The 15,859-nt window shown below is 34.4% G+C and overlaps 1 protein-coding gene across 1 annotated transcript; it reads right to left on the bottom strand.

Moving 5' to 3' along the window:
* Positions 1 to 4,164: 4,164 nt before the first annotated feature.
* On the bottom strand, positions 4,165 to 15,209 carry LOC102808099 (sialate:O-sulfotransferase 1-like). Its single transcript, XM_006818736.1, has 4 exons — positions 15,131 to 15,209; positions 7,710 to 7,889; positions 4,577 to 4,762; positions 4,165 to 4,424 (listed from the first exon to the last, which is right to left on the bottom strand). The coding sequence occupies exons 1-4, from the start codon at positions 15,207 to 15,209 to the stop codon at positions 4,165 to 4,167; spliced, it is 705 nt and encodes a 234-aa protein (XP_006818799.1).
* Between the last annotated feature and the right edge of the window lie 650 nt (positions 15,210 to 15,859).

The following is a 15,859-nucleotide window of genomic DNA, read 5'->3' as shown; positions in this document are numbered from 1 at the left end:
GCGGCTGAGACCAAATGTGACACGATTCGATTCTATGTGTGTTTTTGTTCAATAGAAAGGTGGAGAATTCCCCGAACTTGGTACCTCCGAAGTGAAGGTTAATAACACTACATTTATTCTTTCATTAAAAGTGGGATAAACGAGACAAAAATGGCATTCGTTCTCACTGAGTTACTTACACAAAATGAATAATGTCTTTCAGTTCCAGCAAGTTGAACGTATCTTCCGTTTCTATGTAATAAATTAATTGTATTCTTTTATATTGGACTATTTTTGATCGCCTGTTGATTTGTTCATTCCAACATTAGAATTCTATGTCGCTCGGTCTTAGTTTAATAGTTTAATTTTTAATTGAATAATTTAAGGAATGTCAATTCACAACCAACTCCTTAATTTATCCAGGCTTCGCCAAAAAACAATGAGATAATAATATTGATTATAAATTACTAGTGTAACATGGTTTATTGTTGTTTGTATGGTGCAGTTGAAATTATGCAGTGAATGGAGCTAAATTGTAGTGAGACGTAACTTGTAAACTTTCTTCTTTATAAAACCTAACCAATCCTTCCCCTTTCCTGAAAATCATAACTTTCGTTTAATTATTTGTTGACTGACAATTTAAATTTATTGCGGTAATTTTCCATTATGTTTAAAATGTGATGTAAACCTACAACACTGCTGCTAAACAAGCCAGACAATCGGCAAATAGTAGGTGGAACAACCTCAAAACACAAATATGAAAACCCGAATATTTCTTTACGAAACTTTCACGTAATTCTTTCATATACAACAGTGAAATAATTGAGCATTGCTGAAGCCTACAAAGACATTGAAATAATTTGGCGAATCACTGGAAGCACGAGCACATGATTTGGGGATTCTGGTACATTGATTTAATAACATTAAAAGCTTTACCCCTGATACCAATTTTGGCTAATTTATAAAACAATAGATAGTGGTCAAAGCGATTAAAATCTTTCTCATAATCCGTATATACGCTATACATTCTCCCAAAAAGTAATAAATAACGTTCCATTATTGCTTGTAAAATAAATAAACTGTCAACAGTTTGCATCGCTGTTTAAAGACAATATCACTATATGCGCCGTATCTCGACGATGGTGACATGTGTGGACATTTTTTCCAATAAATATATGTTGCATGCTGTCGATAATAAGCATTGTGGCTATATAGATGCGTACCGTAGACTGCATACTGAAGTGTCTTGTACATGGACACTTTATAATTCATATCATGAATTTTCTGAAGTGATTCAAAAATAAAAAAATAAATTTCTTGTAAAGTGTGTTTTAGTTACTCTTGTGAGTTACTCTTGCTCTTATACATGTCGTATACTCATATGAATAATTTCCCTAGAGTTTTACAGTGTATAATCGACATTACTAAACTCGTGGTAGTGCTCACAATTACAAATATAGAGATGCTCAAAGCGAATAAAATTAATAGCGAAAAGAAAGAGAATACAGTTATCATGCGAGTTTTTACATTTAACTCCTCAAGATGGCTAACCAATGCGATGAATCTTTGTTTGGTTAGGCTGATACATATATAAATTCGAAAATGTCTGCTTATGACAATTTGTTAATCCTGAAACTGAAAATTATGAAACGTTTTGTAAGTATGATACCAGTCAGCTCAAGAGCTGAATCAATAGGGTAAACAACCAATGTCAAGGTGTTAAAAATAGATTAAGTACTGGCAAATCAAATTCTGTAGGTTCTGTCTCTAACGCATGCTTTCATTTCGTGTACTTTTTTGACTCAAAATCTAATACTACATGTAAGAGCGTAAATAATGCGTTGAGTTTTCACGTTTTCGTAGTTTTCATGTTTTCCTCTCTGGCCTCTCTCCCAATTTTCAGCGTCTAAACAAAGTTTTTTCTATGTCCTCACTTGACGACACTTGTCAAGCTATAAGCGGTTACATTCGGTCAATGAAGGATGAATACCCCATGTCAAACACTGGTTCTTTTTCCGATAGCTTATATATGATATTGGCCGTTTTATATTATATTGTAACCCGGACGTTTAATATATAATCTATGCATAATCTACTCACTTACCGTAATGTTTATTTCCATTACACAGCGACGTTAAGCAAACCACGTTTCGCTGTGTTTCGCCATGCACATCTTTACGAATTGTCGTTAAGCTGTTACTGTCCCCAGTTGGTTTGACAAGCACGGTTCACATCCATAATTTACTTGTGTTTCACTTGTGTTTGTAACTACACAGTGTCAGCAATGGGTGGTTGATTATATATAGTACACAGCTACAAAAACAGGTCAACCATCAAAATAAAATCCTGCATGAATGTGTGGTATGAAAGCCATTTAAATACAAAGTCAATTTTATCTTTTCATCCTTCCGAATATTACTGTTTCTTATGACATCTGTATTCTTCCAAAATCTAAACGATTGGTCCACCGTAGCAATGTTAAACTCAATGTAACAAACATGTTATTCTTAAACCGTTCAGAAAATATGGTCAACGATTTATAAGGACAACGTTAACCATTTGACCTCAGGGTCATTTGGGAAAATGCCTTTATATTATAAAAACAAATACAATTTTCAATTCCAGCTTACATATAGTAATACCTTATTATATTATAGATAAATCTTACAGCCAGAATACGATTCTCTAATCCCCACTACACAATAATAGCTTGAATGATAAACAAAATAACTCAAAAGTTCGGAATTACATCACTAGAGGACGCTAATTTCCATCTATGAGATAAGTATTATCGTTGAACACACGAGGGCGACATTCGTTCATGAAAATGAATAATAACATAAAATTAATCGTCTCCGATAAAATTCTCGAAACGTAAACAAACATAAAATGGCATCGTTCCCATTGAATAAGCAAATATATCAAACATTTACACAATGAAGGCGTTGTTTTCACTAATGACGTGACTTATTTATTGAAGAACAATACCTCATACACATATGACGTGACATATTTCCATGTACAGTTCATGAACATATGCTGACGTATTGCAATTCGATAATCAGCTTATTGCTGACTTAAGGCAAAGCGGAACTTGACATTTTGCGCTACCAACGAAACCATCCACCACAACACCAAAGCAACCAACCCAACCACCCACACAACTCACATCCATTATATAATAATTAATACAGCCTAAAAAACTAGTGCATTGTTTGATACATTTTATTTGAGGGAAATACAATTATTTTCCTTTGAGATAGAAATGCAGGTTAATTTGTGCTCATAGCTCTAAAATTATGTGCTCGCTTTTGTTACATTTAGACAGTATTGTACAATGTTTCAGAGCTCTGCGTCATGTAGAATATGTTAAAAAGCGATTTTAATTAACAAAAAACACTAAGCTAACAGTTTTGCCTTATTCCTAAACAATGATGTCAACAGTGGTGAGAACTGGAGTTGGTTCAATTACGCGGAGAACACCTTGTTTGACACAAATGCTGCTGTACCAAAAGCATTAAACCGACTATCAACAATACAAGATGTTGCTTTGTAGATAAACAAAATATCAACTATATGTTTGAACTTCCGTGGCTAAATGTGAAAGTTAAGTTGGGAAGATTTGCATAAAAATTCTCCCATTACAACTTGTATAGGTATAATAATAAAGTGGTTACAATAAACAGACGGATTACTATTTCATGGCATGCATCGAAATAACAGGCATATATACGAACATATGAAAGTGAAATACGGGAGTAAAACTCTCAACTCGGCAACTGTCCCTCACTACTGTAAACAGATGCGCTCCTTCTTGACAATGGTATATATATTCCATCTTTCAATCGCAAATTATGTAGATTATTCGAAAAAAGGTTCAACTTTTCATGACAATTGGAATCGCCCGCATATACAAAATTCAAAAACAATTTTTAGAGCTCCGAATGCCTACAAACCTGCCTACAAATCAATACCTTAATTGTCTTTTTTTTCACTAATTTATCCTCATAAACCTGTATTTCTCATCACCCATAGCAAACGAAATGACTGTCAACTCGATTTATAGTTTATTGTTAATTGTCACAGTTCGTCATCATACTTTGGCATTGGCACAGGGTCTTCTTTTCTTTTTTTCAACATGTTGTTTATTTTTCGTATATCTTCATCAATAATATCATGGAACTCTTAAGGATATGGATCAAAATGAAATTTATCGGGATGTCGCCGGTGAAACACGCCCTCTAAGTCCGTGTTTATGCACTCAACACGTTCGGGCTTTAATGTCATGTTCATAAATTGTAACATCCTGTCCAGTTGACGCAAGGAATTGTGCACTAAATCTTCATAACGTACTATTATAATCGGCATTCCTGATTCCAAAGAAGTCGCAATCAGCTTCGACCATTTTACGTAGTTAAGTTTTACAAAATCGATCCAAACTGTGCCTTTAATAAATACCATAAAATAATAAGTCATTGAACTCAACAGTGCAACTATCATTTGAATACCCAATGGCATTCTAACTACTAAATCTGAATATCTATCATCTCTTACTTCTTTAAAAATTAAATATCCTGATATAATGTATATTACTTACTATTTCTGAACACTTCAAGGGATGGATTTCCCATGAATCCGCTAAGTTTGAAAATGTGCCACGAGATCAACGAGTCATGTGGGTTTTTGATGAGTAATATACCAGACTTAAAGAGTTCAGTATAATGATGAGATTTGTATACCAAAGCACGTCCCAACTGTGGATCATCGAATTCCGCTTTCAACCCTGTATGAGAACACAGCATGCAGATCATTATTATCTTGGATTATTGTCTTTTTATTTTCCTTTATATGAGAAAATTTCTTATAAACATTGTTATTGTTCTGACTATAATTGTAGACAACTTGACTGCAAGACTTTCTCCCAGCTTTAGTATCAGAATTGGCAAACTCATGTGACATGCGTTTAAACCAGATATTGTGTTTATTCAGCATTTACATAAGCTTTGTCATAACAAAATGCACTAAACATAACACGTGTTATTTAATTTACCCACCATACCAATGGTTCACTTTAATAATTGAACGATGAATTCTAAATCTCGCATAATCAATTTGAATTTTCAAAATCATCTTCTGGCTATATAATATAGTTGTGCTCAATAATAAAATTACGTGCATTAGGAACGAAAAAAAATTTTAATGATGCACATTGAATTGTTCAAAACATAAAGTCCTCCCCGTGGTGTTATGTTTAGTGTTTGTACAAGACAGCTGTCTACAAGTGGCGGAATATATTAATTTCTAAAGATAATAATGCTTCAGTAGGTTATTAACAATTAAAAAGTTTCAGGAAACATACAGCAGAATATATGTTCGTGTGCGGAATCAGAAAAAACACTGAGAAATGTAATCAATGCAATAAATCGCCAATATCTTCTGTTTTTAAATTATCAATTTGATTTATTGAATTTAAATTGTATTATATATCCATGTTTGTTTTATATATTTACTAACCAATACTAAGTTTTTGGTCAACGCTTACAAACTCATACTGTGAACATACTATGGAATTAAAAACTATTGACGACATTACTATCATTATAAACCCAATATATCTACGCTTTTTTGTGTTTGTTTTGTTAAAATACACTGACATTATGACGTATGTTTAAATCATTAATATTTATCAATACATACGTGGGTACAAATCCGGGTTTTTCTCAAATGCGAAAATATCAACAGAACGAGTTCATTGACTGACATAACCCATTTTTCTGAGTTCTGAGTTCAATTAGATATATTTGCTACAGAAGTATTCGCACTTCTCAAAGTTAAACAAACTAGCAGCCTGTCGGTTGAGATAGCTCCGCTGTTATCAATGCAGATTGCAATTGAAGAAAAGAAGATATCATTCGAAAATGGACAATACGTATAGTATTAAAGCAATCAGACTTTTTATAATTTTTTATCAAAAATATTCATTAAAATTAGATAAATGAAGAACAAAATCATCATGAAATGAACAAATCTGAGAGAGGTCTACCTGTATGCCTATGTAGTATATATAATATCAAAGCAATTAGACTTGCGGTTTTTAAGAAGTCGAAAATATCACTTTTTACCAAAAATTACAAAAATATTCATGAAAATTAGAGAATTGAAGATATCATCACGAAATGAAAAATCTGAGAGAGGTCCACATGTAGTGCCTAGATATATGTAATATCAAAACAATTGGACTTTCGGTTTTTAACAAGAAGTCGAATATATCACTTTTTACCAAAAGAGAAAAAAACATTCATCAAAATTAGAGAATTAAAGATATCATCACAAAATGAACAAATCTGAGTGAGGTCCACATGTAATACTTACATATGTAATATCTAAGCAATCCGACTTGTGGTTTTTAACAAGAAGTCGAAAATATCACTTTTTGCCAAAAATTACAATAATATTCATCAAAATTAGAGAATTAAAGATAGCATCACAAAATGAACGACGAAAAAAAAACTAATTACTAATCAAATCGATTTATTTTATTATTTTCATTGATATTATTATAAGACAATTTTTCAGCCGTATCAAAGCATTTCCAAGACATTAATAGCCGTTCGCTGGCTGTTATACTAAGAAAATGGTCCCTTCTTCATAAGACTGTGGCCGAGGACAAACAACTTCAAGAAGATTTGAGCATAAAGTTCATAGATTGAAATAAGGCATGAGGAAATAATGCGAATCACACATCTAAGCGAGATGTGTTTATTAATAAATTCTAGAAACAACGTTGTCCTAGCTTCGTAACCCAATGATTGTGACAGCTGTATCTCACTTCTTCCTTGATTATTAGGTAACACATGTATTTGTATGAAGTCAGACAATCAGTCAGTGTGCGAGACAGCGGCATTCGTATTATCATTGTATGCGGAAATGACTACTTCACTTTATGCAAACAGGATATTAGAAGTAAATAGTTGAAGATACAGATGTGGCACTAGATAGACAGAATCAACATGTGTACAATTGTTAGGGTGGACGTGTTCCAGCAACAATCGCAATGTTCATATAAGCCATCCATTTCAGCATTTATAACATATTTGACACTATCAGGAGTACATTTTTAGTACATGTGCTCTTCATTCTGGGGATACCTATATAAGGCAGCATGTCTGTGGATTACAAATGCAACACATTGTATTCATCTAAATATAGGTTTTCCGTCAATGCATTTAACTATGACAGAATATGTTTACTTAGATACACTTGGCAGCTTAAAAACGTTTTCATTTTAATTACCAATTATGTGTTTCTTCGTCTGTGGTCAAGGTGAGATCGAAGTTTTATCCACATAAGAACAAATTAACTGGAAAGATCTCTAACCGGCTGCTATGAAGTTAGTAATTTGGGGAGAATTCTTCACCATTGCCATATAGGGCAGTTATAATTGCAAGTAATTTACAATTTGGGGGAAGGCTTTGAAGCATTGTTTCTTCTGTTTGCAATAGTGATTGTTCATATTTTCATCAGGGCATTGTACTTGTTGTACACATGGACAACTATCCTATGGAGAGAATGGTGGTGCCTGATTATATATATTTTTGCCATGAAACAATGAAACCATAAAACCGATGTGGTTCGCCAAGGTGCTAAACAACGTGCATGTATTTTTAAATAATATGTTTTGAGACTGACCGTTACTGATATATATTATTCATTAGCTCACATACAATTACCTTTGTGAAATAGACCACCAGCATTGCCAAGAGATCCAGTGTAAGTCCCTGTTGCAAGTTCCAACAAATGTCGAGTCCACGTATTTCCATACCTCGGGAAGCTCAACAAGCCAACCAATGGTCTTGACAATTTTGACCAGTTACCATAATTGATGGAACAGTTTTCGGAAAGACGTTTTTCTAGAATCAAAGTCATGAATGCAATTTCATACAATTTTGAATTTGTTGCGTGTGAAATGTCCCTATATTACAATGCTTTTTAGTGTATATTCGATGGTCTAACTTATGTGCATGTCTCTCTCAGTGTCGCATCTTTGTTTATTGAATGCATCTCAATTTTCTTAGGTCCAGACACGTGGAACTGTCGACTAAGATACAGCATTATTGCAAAGATCATCTACAGTAACAAATGCGTCTTTGTATACATAAGTAGGCAATTTTAATTTCTGTGAAAGTAAAGAAAACGAAAAGTCGCCATCGGAAATTATTTTCTTCTAATAATCTATAGTGTGTAGTTTGAAATACAAACGCTTGTCATAGAGTAATATTTCGTTGGCAAAAAACTTCTGATTTCACATAGGCATGCTGTTCCAATGAAGTCATAAACACAATGTGACACAACATACATTCCATCTGTAGCAGATAAAGTTGGATACATGCGTGTCGAACCACTGAGCATAAAAATAAATAGCGCGAATTTTCATAAAAAATAGTATTAATTATGATTTTACATGCAAACATAGAAAATAAATATTACAACATAAAAACACAATAATCACGTCAAGTGATGTAGTAATCGTCAAGGTAATAGGAATAACACTAATCCGAGTAAGTCTGATGCTGCTCATATGGATCCCTTGAGCTGTTCCTGTCCTACTGCGTTGTGTTAATATTGATTGTGCTTAGTATAGCATAATGCCGTATATTTACTGCCTAGTGTGGTATTAGTGGTAACGTGCCTCTATTCTGGGACAACTAGGTTTTTCCTAGGCATCACAGATTGTTCAGTAGTAACACCGGACACGTGCATTTTCTTCCAAAATTACAACTCAGCGACATTGTTTGCCATACTTAATTATATCAGAGATGCTCTGTCAGAGTTCACTGTGAAGCATAATTTTGTATCTAAGCCCAACCACTTTCTCACGCCTAAAGTATTTTAAACACGATTGACCCTTAAACAAGGTTTATAGCATTGTATTGGATTTTAAAGTTATATATACAAACTTGTGCAATTTAATTCCCACATTCTTTGTTTTGTCAAATCTCCATGTTTCTGACCCATACGTTGGTAATAATTTCCTTTCAAAAATAGTCAGAATTATGTCAACTCATACCACACTAAATTTAGAAATCATGTGATTTAAACATTTTTCTCGTTTTGTAAACTGTTCAATTGAAACACTTCATAAAGCAAAATCGACAACGATGTTTCAACCCTGAACACCAGACTATAAGTGTTTCGCAAAGTGCACATTTGTGTTCATGAGAGTGACAAACACTTTTTTTCAAAGCTGTTTTTGAAGCACTTCAGAAAACAAACTCATATGCAAGGTAAAGTATCCGACTGTGTATGTTTCATAAGAGTTTATGTAAACGAAATTTACGCGAGCTCATATGAGTGACACTTTTCTTCCAAACATTTCTTTTGAAGCACCCCTCAAAACAAATACACATGCAATGTTTCAACCTATAACACCTGACAGGCCATTATTGTATACTGTCAACGGTATGCATATATAATCGACACAATGTTTATTATCGAATGTATGCAGCATATTTATTGGGAAAAAAATCCCCCACACACGTCATACTGTGCATGTAGCGATAATTTTATTGATTTTAGTGTTTTCAATACTAAACAGCGTTATGTATTCATATATTTTGCGAGTGTGCATACCATGTACTTGTCACAAGTTTAATAACCGATGGAATTAAACATGCACGGTGATGTTTTCAATGTTCGAGTTAGTAAGCTGGATGACGCTGCGCTAGACAGGTATTAATTCCCGGTGGTCTAATCATTAATAATACCACATAGAAAGTCATTGGGCATTTTCATTCATGTCAATGATGAAAAGGTTTAAAGATGTTATTGTTTTGTTTTGTTATCAGTTCATTACTCATCTGTTTTTATATGTCAATGTTCACAATTATTGTGTATTGTATCTACAGTTCCACGAAAGGTTTAAATTTCAGTAAACACACTTATTCAGCTGCACGTAAGTCAAGGACACGATTATATAAGATTTGCTTATTGTACGTTATGATTACTGTACGATAGTGCAAAGCACTTGATCATAAACGAATTATTTGATATATTTTGCGCATTGAAACCATCCAAAATGATAATAATAATGATTTTCTCACCATATTATCAGCGGAAATACATTTTATAATGAGTCTTTGTTACAGGCACTTGTCAATATTCATATTGTGTTTTGCGTGAAAGCACTTTTCAAAGTGTTGCAATGAACAGTTTTTCAATACATATGTCTGATGAAAAAACTTTTCAAAATGTGTGTCTAGTTGTGATAGTAAACACTTCATTAAAACATGTCCCCGGTTGCGACACTGGTCTACGTGTCGTGATCAACAAACGTCCGTCCAGTAAAACACTTCTAAAAGTTGTTATGTATTTAGTCATGTTTCTATAAAAAATAATATTCCATAATCGACCAACCAACAACAAAAGAACAATCATGACTTAATTTATAATAGTGTTTCTGAAAATTTCAGGGGATGGGTTTCCCATGAATCCACTAAGTCTGACGATGTGGCACGAGATCAACGAGTCATATGGGTTTCTGATGTGTAATATACCAGACTTAAAGAGTTCAGTATAATGATGTGATACTTCTGGCTATGTAATGTGTACTCAATAATCAAATTGCGTGCATTAGGAACTAAAAGAAATTTCAATGACACGCATTGAATTGTCAAAGCATGAACCCCTCCGTGTGGTGTTATGTTCAATGTCTGTATAAAACGGCTGTCCAGAATTAGCGAAATATATTAATTTCTAAAAATAATAATCCTTTAGGTAGTTATTAAGTTATAAACAACTACAAATATTTTGAAAACCGGGACAGGATAACATTTGTTCGCGTGTGAAATCAGAAAAACACTGAATAAAGTAATCAATGCAAAAATTTCCAATATCCTCCGTTTTTAAATTTTCAAATCGCCACATGGCATCGAATTTAAATCGTCAATATTTATTGATTAAAATCTAAAACAACAACCTCCATCAGTCAACAACAACAACAACAACAACGTCCACCAGGCAAAGACAATCAAAGCAATTCCAGGCCATTAAAAGCCGCTCACTAGCTGTTGGTGCCTTCTCCCCTAAAACTATGACCTCGGAAAACAACAACGTTCATCAGTCTAGCTTCGTAACCTAATGATTGTGACAGCTGTATCACACTTCTTCCTTGACGATTAGGTAACACATGTATTTGTATGCAGTCAGTGGGTTAGACAGCGGCATTCACTATGTCATTGTATTTGGAAATGAATACTTCACTTTATGCCATTACGTTATTAGAAGTACATAATTGAAGATACAGATATAGCACCAGATTGTTAGAATCAACATGCGTCCGAGCATTGTGGCAGACGTGTCCTAGCAACAATCGCGATGTCCATATCAACCAATGTATAGCATATTTTACACTCTCATTTAACCAATGCTTGGAATACCCACATAAGGCAGCATTGTCATTTTTCGATTGGCTTTGTTTTAGGCATGTTGTTTCTGTGATATAAGTTGTCTCTTCGCTTGCGATCTCTTGAATGGCGAGCAGTGACTAGGGTGCCCTATATATACCCCTGCACCAACGCGAGCACCACTGTCGGGTAGTAGTCGTGAACTGCTCCTGAACAATTCGTGGCAGTTCGTGACAGTCGTGGCATGGCGCGCACTGTCACGCACTGACACCATCGTCCCGACGAGTTCACGAACAGTTTGCTCATAGTTCACGACCCGGTCGCTGAATTTTGTCGTGACCAACATTTTAAACATTTCAAAATTCTCGTCCCGATATGACTCGCAGTCATGACGGGTTTACGTACACTTCACGCCAGTTTACGACGTACCACAGAATCGTGCAAGTTTTCGGTAGTCGTGAAAGGACAGCACAATAAAATAATCGATTGCTGAGCGAGGTTATTATGTCTTATTAAAGATACTGAACGTAATATGCTTACAATAAGAACGAAATTGCAGTTAAAATTTACGAACATCTGTTAAATCACTGCCCTAAATAAACAAGTTATAATTTGCTATACAAATATTATGTGGCACGTGCACTCAATTTATATACAGATCAAATAATAAGATGAATTGTCTCCTCAGTACTTGTCATTCAAACGCCATTGCATGCTGTTACAAAGCAATGTGAGATTGCATATAAGTGGAACATGTATTTGTAGCTTATGTCTATGTGATTAAATGTCCCAAAAGTTTGTCTACGTTGTTCTTTGACTGACTAGACACTGTTGATGTTATATGCAAATGAGATACTGGTCTCAGTTACGGTGCGGCGGTTTGTGGCTTCCTGTCCTGGGTCCTGTTTACTTACCTCAAGCGCTATCAACTAGCCTCGAAAACTACAAAACAGACAAGACGTAGACGTTTCCAGTATGCAATCGGCATAAAAAAAAGCATAAAGCTGTAAATAATAAGTAAACCTTTTCACCTTTATCTGGCAACATGTCGACAAATTCTAGCCTGGCAGCTTCCAGTGGTATACTGTTAAATAATTTGATTTTTCATTTATTTTCATCATGGATGAGGAAGGCCCGATAGCGCGATTTAATATTCGAGTAAAACAAGTCCACAATTTCTCTTGCATAGATTTCAAGCTTTTTCGCATTGTGGACGAAACTAAACAAATTTAATTTTCACCTGAAGTAAACACTTTTCGTTTCGCTATAACGATCGCCGTGCTGATAGCATTCCCGTGCAATAGATAAACACCACTGCTGTTGCTGTCATCGATAATCAAAATACACATGCTCGGTTGATTATAAATACTGAAAATTACAGAAAAATCAGCAACGAGATGTTTTTAAACACTGCAAGAAAATCAAGAGATCTGCGATGCTATCTTGGTTACCTTAATCGGAAACCGCCTTATCAACTAGCATGCACCATGGAAGGTACTAACGGAAGGAGCCACGACGCTATTGTATTAGCTTTACCCTATGATCGTTTGTCTATGTTTGTTCACAAACATGTCAATGTTTGATCACAAACATTGCTTCCTGTTAGCTATTAGCACCTCCTTACATGGGATTACGCTAATCGCGAGCATTCGGTAATATTCGGAGCATGTTCGGAAGTGATAGAAAAACTGCGCATGTGTAAGACTGAAATTATTCAATGGTACCATTGTCAGTGCATGGGTTTGACGCCCGATACTGTTCCCAAAGAGAACTGGAATTGTCCACGATGTTCAGGTATGTTTTTTTTATTAAGGCATTGGTCTCCTAACATGACCGGTATTGTAAACATGTCTGGCCGTATTTTGAATTACTGTAGTGTACTTTGCGCCCAAATGTTAAAATTAAAGCTTTAAGAACATGCGAAGCCCATTGTATTAATCGTAGTGGATATTTGTTGCCACAGAGCAGGGGCACGTAAACTTTCCTAGGATACACGGCGAATACACTTTCCAAAACACATTATCAGCATTTCTGTATTGATTTCGTTTATTATTTGGTCGTCCACTTTACAAGAACTATTACGAATTGCTATTTTGTTTTTATTGTTACAGGAAGAGACTTACCAGGAAATGCAGCAGTAGAACAAAATCATGGAAAACAACAAATTATTGGTGATAAAACTAATACCTCCAAACGAAATGTGTAGAAACTTAAAAGTAAAAATACATTTATTGATTTTTATTTAGTTGGTACCTTTCATGTTTTATGCTAAGATATCATGCTAGTTTCTACTGTTGCCATAATTAAGTACTAATATTATATCAAATTAACGACCATCATTTTCATGCAATCCAATGACAATGGTGACAAATTAATTTTATTTTATTTGGAAGATGTAGACTGATATATCACCTACTGAATTTATTCAACTTTATATATCAGCAGCTAATTTCTAATTTTCATTCATCATTCACACTATTAGATGGTAAACGTGAGAGTGTAAAGCTGGTTTGCACTGCAGCAGATAATATTAGATGTAGCCGAAAATTAAAACTGAACAGAAAAGCAGAAGAGGAAATTAAGCCAGTACTGACAGAAAAAATGTCTCCTCAAAACACTGAGTAACTTGCTAATTCTTTAATTGACAGACTGTGGCTACTAGGCCTTAATGTTAAAAATATCAGTCCACAGTCACTTGAATTTATTTGTACAAGTTTTCATTTATTGCGTTCAGATAATACGTTTTAGGCCATTTTTGAGAAGTTTCTATAAAGTTCTAACTTGATTATATCTGATATGGCCAAAACATTCCTCATTCAATTTGTCGCAGTTGAACTTGTTAAACTTTTACATCAGGCTTTGTGTAGTGGAGTGAATTGCACAGATTTACAACAAAAGATTGATGATTGTCTGAGTCAAGATGAATAACATTGCTGGTTATGTACCCCATAAATTGATTGGGTTTTACAGCAGATTTATAAATAACAAATCTGCCCAACCATGTCTAGCTTATGTAAATACATGGAGAATTAACAATGAATGGAGTGATTCAAGCACATCGTTTTTGAATTATCCAAGGGGGAATGAATTCAGTCAACAGGAGTGGGTTATTTCAAGTGAATAACAATGTGTATTTATTTTTTGGATGGGTGGAACATGTTACAAGGTCTTATCTTAATGTGGGCAATGCATCAAAACACAGAGATGCAAGTCAGAAAGTGACAATTTTAATTGCTCTGCGGAAATTGGCATCAGTGATTAGTGCACATTCTTTCTCAGGAATTAGATTAAACATTGGCTGGTTCTTTATTTCTTAAAGTTTTGGAGTGCTATGTAGACATTAGATGTCGTTCCTATGCCACTATTTATATGTTTCTTGAGAAAAAACGTGATATCACAGTTTCTAGGAAAGGTGAAAAAGGTTTGAGAAAACAACTAAAAAAAATAGGTCAAACAAAATAAATACTGTTGTAATTTTTGCATTTGTTTTCAGAGAATGTGTATTCAACCTTTTCATCAATGGTGGTGATCCTGACAACTTGTCATGTACACATGAAATTAAAGAAATAAATATCTTGGAACATAAGTAAATGTCAAATTTGATTACAATGTTCCCTCGCCCCATTTACATTGTGGAAAAGCAACGAATGACTATGAAAAACACTATGAATGTTGAAAGTAAAATTACTAGTATAATAAGAAAATTATGGATGGATGACACTGAGCAAAAACAAGTTGGATGCACCAACCTTGACCAGTATGTTCTGTCCTACATCTTGCTATTGTTTCTTTTTCGTCGTGGTATTGGTGCATTGGAAGGAGCTCCATCTTCTCTATTTACATTTCTACAATTTCCACGTGCACTAGCCTGAAATGTACTTGCCCAGCAATATGTAATGACAACACATTTCAGGAAAATTCTGCTGAAGTAGGGTTATCATTTCTACCTATACATCCTCTCTGTTTAGAAAAACACTCCTCCAAGGGGGCCAGACTAAATTTCTCACTAAGGAGAGAGTCAACACCATCAAGTTCTAGTAGCTCCTTTTCCTAACTTCGCAAAAGATTTAACTGGAACAAAAACAGAAATATGTGGACTAAACTGCAATTTGGAACCATCTTTTGATTAGGATAGGTACCTATCATTTTAATTGCACCCAACAATGCTGGAGCTGGTAGTGAAAATACTGTTTTCAATGTTTTAACATCAAGAGAATCAGTTTTGTTTGGTAGACAAAATAGCTAACATTATAGTCATATCACAATTGCTACTTACCAGTTACTCTAACACCCTCAAGAGTCTCTCGACTTAAACACATCTTCCTTTTTTCTGTCAAGCTCAGATTTGATGTGGCTAGGCAGTCTGCTTCCCAACTGTTTAGAAATCCTATAAAATCTTTCTCAAACCACTGACGTCTTAGCAACTGTCTGGAATTAACATCACTATCGTTTTATTTACAAGTATTCAGTTATTACTG

This window comes from Saccoglossus kowalevskii, chromosome 4 (assembly GCF_978046115.1).
Source record: "Saccoglossus kowalevskii chromosome 4, keSacKowa6.1, whole genome shotgun sequence".
Lineage (NCBI taxonomy): Eukaryota > Metazoa > Hemichordata > Enteropneusta > Harrimaniidae > Saccoglossus > Saccoglossus kowalevskii.
Note: the sequence above shows the minus strand (reverse complement) of the source record. Positions and strands in the feature narration are given on the sequence as shown.